Source organism: Olea europaea, chromosome 13 (assembly GCF_002742605.1).
Source record: "Olea europaea var. sylvestris chromosome 13, O_europaea_v1, whole genome shotgun sequence".
NCBI classification, from domain to species: domain Eukaryota; kingdom Viridiplantae; phylum Streptophyta; class Magnoliopsida; order Lamiales; family Oleaceae; genus Olea; species Olea europaea.
This window is the reverse complement of record NC_036249.1, coordinates 7,557,687-7,561,633: the sequence shown is the minus strand read 5'-3', so window position 1 is coordinate 7,561,633 and position 3,947 is coordinate 7,557,687. Positions and strand designations below refer to the sequence as shown.

General features: G+C 28.8%; 1 protein-coding gene across 1 annotated transcript in view; it reads right to left on the bottom strand.

The window, feature by feature from the left end:
- Positions 1-2,606, bottom strand: part of LOC111408389 (protein NDL2-like) — an 8,598-nt gene extending 5,992 nt beyond the window's left edge. The window contains exon 1 of the mRNA XM_023038154.1: positions 2,562-2,606. Within this exon, the coding sequence (XP_022893922.1) occupies positions 2,562-2,606 (45 nt within the window). The remainder of the gene's footprint in view (positions 1-2,561) is intronic.
- Between the last annotated feature and the right edge of the window lie 1,341 nt (positions 2,607-3,947).

Here is a 3,947-nt window from a genome sequence, read left to right as displayed (position 1 = left end):
TATACCTAGAAAATGTTATTACCCAAACCCCTTCATTTGATTCTTCCCATCCCTCATATAATAGGAAATTAAAGGAATCAAAGGGGAAGAATGTTCTGAAAAAGAAAATAAGAAAAGGGGTAGGTACTGTAGGTTAATATTTGACTAAACAAAGGTACAACCTTGCATTTTATGGTGGGGATCCACTCCCTTTGTGGCATTGCATAAACAGGTTGGACTTTGGTCCTGGTGATGTTATTAATGGTACCATAAAGTTAGCAAATATTAATTTCATGCAATTTCTATAACAGTCTAGATTTTGACTTCACGTGATTGGCTCTGATTTTTAGCTCAAACTTGTATAATACAATTAATTTGGTTGTTAAGGATAAAGTTTTTTGAGAAACAATTGACAATTCTAAGTCATTCGAGATTCAATTAGTTTACAAGTTAACCTTGAGTTAAAACTTGAATGTTTATTGAGTTATAAGAGGAAAGTTTTGCACTATTGATCATCAAAAGACCTAATTATAATAGATATGTTAGAAAATCAAAAACTAAAAAAGACTGTAAATATTATATTTGTGGAGTCCATATACATTTTGCTAACAAATGTTTAAATAAATATAAAAATAAAGAAAATATAGTTAAACCTATGATAATAGTTTTTAGTTGACACAGTCTTTAGATTGGTATATCTCCCAATCCATCGATGCAAAGTGTAAAATAATTTAATTCAAAGAGCTAAAGGGATCCATGTTTTGCTTTTGAGTTAAGGGACTAACTAACATCGAAAATATTTCAGAAAATGAATTGATTGTTATAAATAAAAGCTGGGTGGCTTAATTAAGATTTTGCTGAAAGTTCAATGATCAAAGTTGAAATTAGCCTTAAGTTTACTTGCGTTTACATCTTAACCATTTACACATGAATACGCTAGTAAAGTTTTATGCTATTACTCAATAATGTATAAATTGAAATGAACACAAAATGCATAATATCTCATTTAACACGTCGGTATAAACATTTCCACAAATGTGTGTGTGTGTGTGTGATTGATGAAGCAAGAATCTGCGATTTCATGGGACATTTAAAGATATGTCAGGTTGATTTGAGCCATAGGATTCACCACCCCCTCTCCCATTGAATGCTTAATATAATTTTAGTGTTACTATTACTTAATTCACTTTAATTATTAATTATAAGGATTATTCTAAACGTCCAGGCCATGTGTAGCAAAACCCTAATTGTAAAGAAAAATTCCTTTGTTTTTCTGTACCTAGAATAATAGTTCTTGTTTCGTTTAAAAGTATGAATTAGGGTTCGGTTATTATTTAGTTGCTTGATAAATAAATTGACCGTTGAAGTTCTTCAGTTATTTTAACACAATTTCAATATTTTAAGTTTAATTAGGGTCTGTTTGGGAGCGATTTTACCACCAAAAAAATTGATTTTTTGACCGTTATTTCATTATTTCAGCCGTCATATTTGACCTCTTCTCTCACAAATAGACCCCCACTTTTCTCCTAACGGTCAAAAAATCAATTCTCAAAATCACTCCCAAACAGGCTCTTAACTCGTTTGTTGTTCCACAAAAATCGATTTAACCAATTTTACATATTGGGTTGTTAATCAATCGCATTATGCTGAAATTAATGAGTATAACGTTTTTATTTTCGTCTCTTTTATTCATCAAGTGGGTGTGGGGTGCGTGGGGTCAAATTCTTTTTCACGTCACCATCTCAATGAATGACATGTTGTTTTAGCACAAGAAATGCAAGTTTTTTTGGTAAGAAGTTGCTACCAATTAAAAAAGGGGCAAATTTAAGCATGATAGAAATAAATTGTAATTAAATGACGTGTCGATTTATGTTGAAAGCTTTGACACGTGTTGTTAGCTTCTCTTTTATTTTATTTGAAAAAAGCTTGATTCGAGAAATTCTGTTATTAATAGATAAATTTTATCCATTTCAATATTTACTATTTATTTAGGCTCCGTTTGGAAATGATTCTTCACCCCAAAAAATTGATTTTCTAACATAATTTTTGATTCATTCTCTCACAGGTGGCCTCCATTTTTCTCCTAATAGTCAAAAAATTAATTCTCATAATTACTATCGAATTATGACTATTCGTTTGAATAACTTTGGATAATCATTGAGTGTGAATGACATTGGTATTTCAATTTATGATGAAGCTTCACATTAGTCATTAAACTTTATTTATTTAAAAATTATCACTAATTTTTTTTCCAAATTGTCCACTCAATTAAATTGATATCTCTGTCACGTTTTATTATCGTCTTTCTTGTTACTCATCCCATTACGTAAAGTAAATATATTTAAATCGTAGAGAAAAAAAAAAAGTGGTGAATGGATAATGAGTAATGTTTGTAAGATATCCTTAGAACGTGTTCATAAAAAGTAACTCGAATGTTTATAAACATGAGCCGAACATAAGCTAAAGTTATGAAGTTGAAAAGAAGGCAATAATAATAATAATAAATTGATAATAATAATAAACTTTTCTTTGTTGCATGTACGTATTTTGCATATTGAAATTTGTTGGATAAGTTGTACTACCTCAGGAATTTGTTGTACATTCATGGTTCTAGATATTGGAACCATTGACTGGAATTAAGTAGCCAATGTACATCAAATAAGTTGCGATGTCCCCTCATTAACCTGCCAACATAATTACTTAATTTTTTCTTTAAATTCAGTCCAGGCAAATTTATTAATACAAGTTGGTGTAATAAATTCATTGGTATAGTCTTCTTTTAATGTCATTATTTTGTGACATTGACAAACATTTTATTTAATTTACGACTAGTTGATACTATACAAACTATTAATGGTTGTTTGATAAATTTTTTAATAAAAATTAATGAAATGTGTCATAAAAATTTTGATAAAAATTGTGGATCCTATAAAATGTTTGGTTAAAATTGAAGTTTAATCAATTGAAAATTTAAAGAGCAAAATTTTATCAAATTAGCAATAAATTTAATATTCACGTATCAATTCTTATTTGATAAGAGACAAGGAAATTCACTTGTACTACTTTAACTGAGTGTGAGCTATCATTACTTATATAAATACGACTTTCGTCATTTACAATTCTTTAAATTCAATCTAATTTTTGTCGATAACTAAATTGAACTTGTTAGATCTCGTTTGGGAGCGATTTTGAGAATTGATTTTTTGATCGTTACGAGAAAAGCGGGGGTCACTTGTGAGAGAAGAAATCTAACTTTACGACTGAAATAGTGAAATAACGGTCAAAAAATTAATTTTTTAGGGTGAAAAATTACTCCCAAATAGCCCCTTAATATTTAAGGGATTGTTTGACAAATTTTATTATTATTATTATTATTATTTTTTATAAAAACTTTATCAAATATTGTTAAAACATGATACAATATATAATTGTAAAGTTATAGATCAAATAAAATGTGTTATTAAAATAAGTTGTTGAATTTAATTTTGACTCAATTTTTATTAACTTTTTAAGTAATTCCAATCAAGTACTTAGTTACACCTAGCGCGATTCTCTCCATAAAGGAAAGAATCAGGCTTATAATGAGAAAAAAAGAACAATCATTATAGATCTCTCAATTAGCTAGTTGTCCACTTCTACAACTAGCATGAAACGAACTAAAATTAGAGGAATTGCATATCGAAAAATTTGAGCACTTTGTCTCTCATAGTTCCCACACGAAATTTAGTAACAATAGGCAAAATTTGTCACCCATGTAAAGTTACGCACATTTGGCCAATATGTTATTAGAAAATATGGAAAAAAAAAAAATTAAACTTGCATGTAAAATTATTTTATTGAAACAATCTGTGTTTGAAAAAAATGAATTTTAAAGAATATAATTCAAATAGGGGCCCAGTCTTGTTCTCCCATATTGCCCTGTGCCAAAAAGCCGTCGAGTTCAAATAAACTGCCAGTATAATATCAGA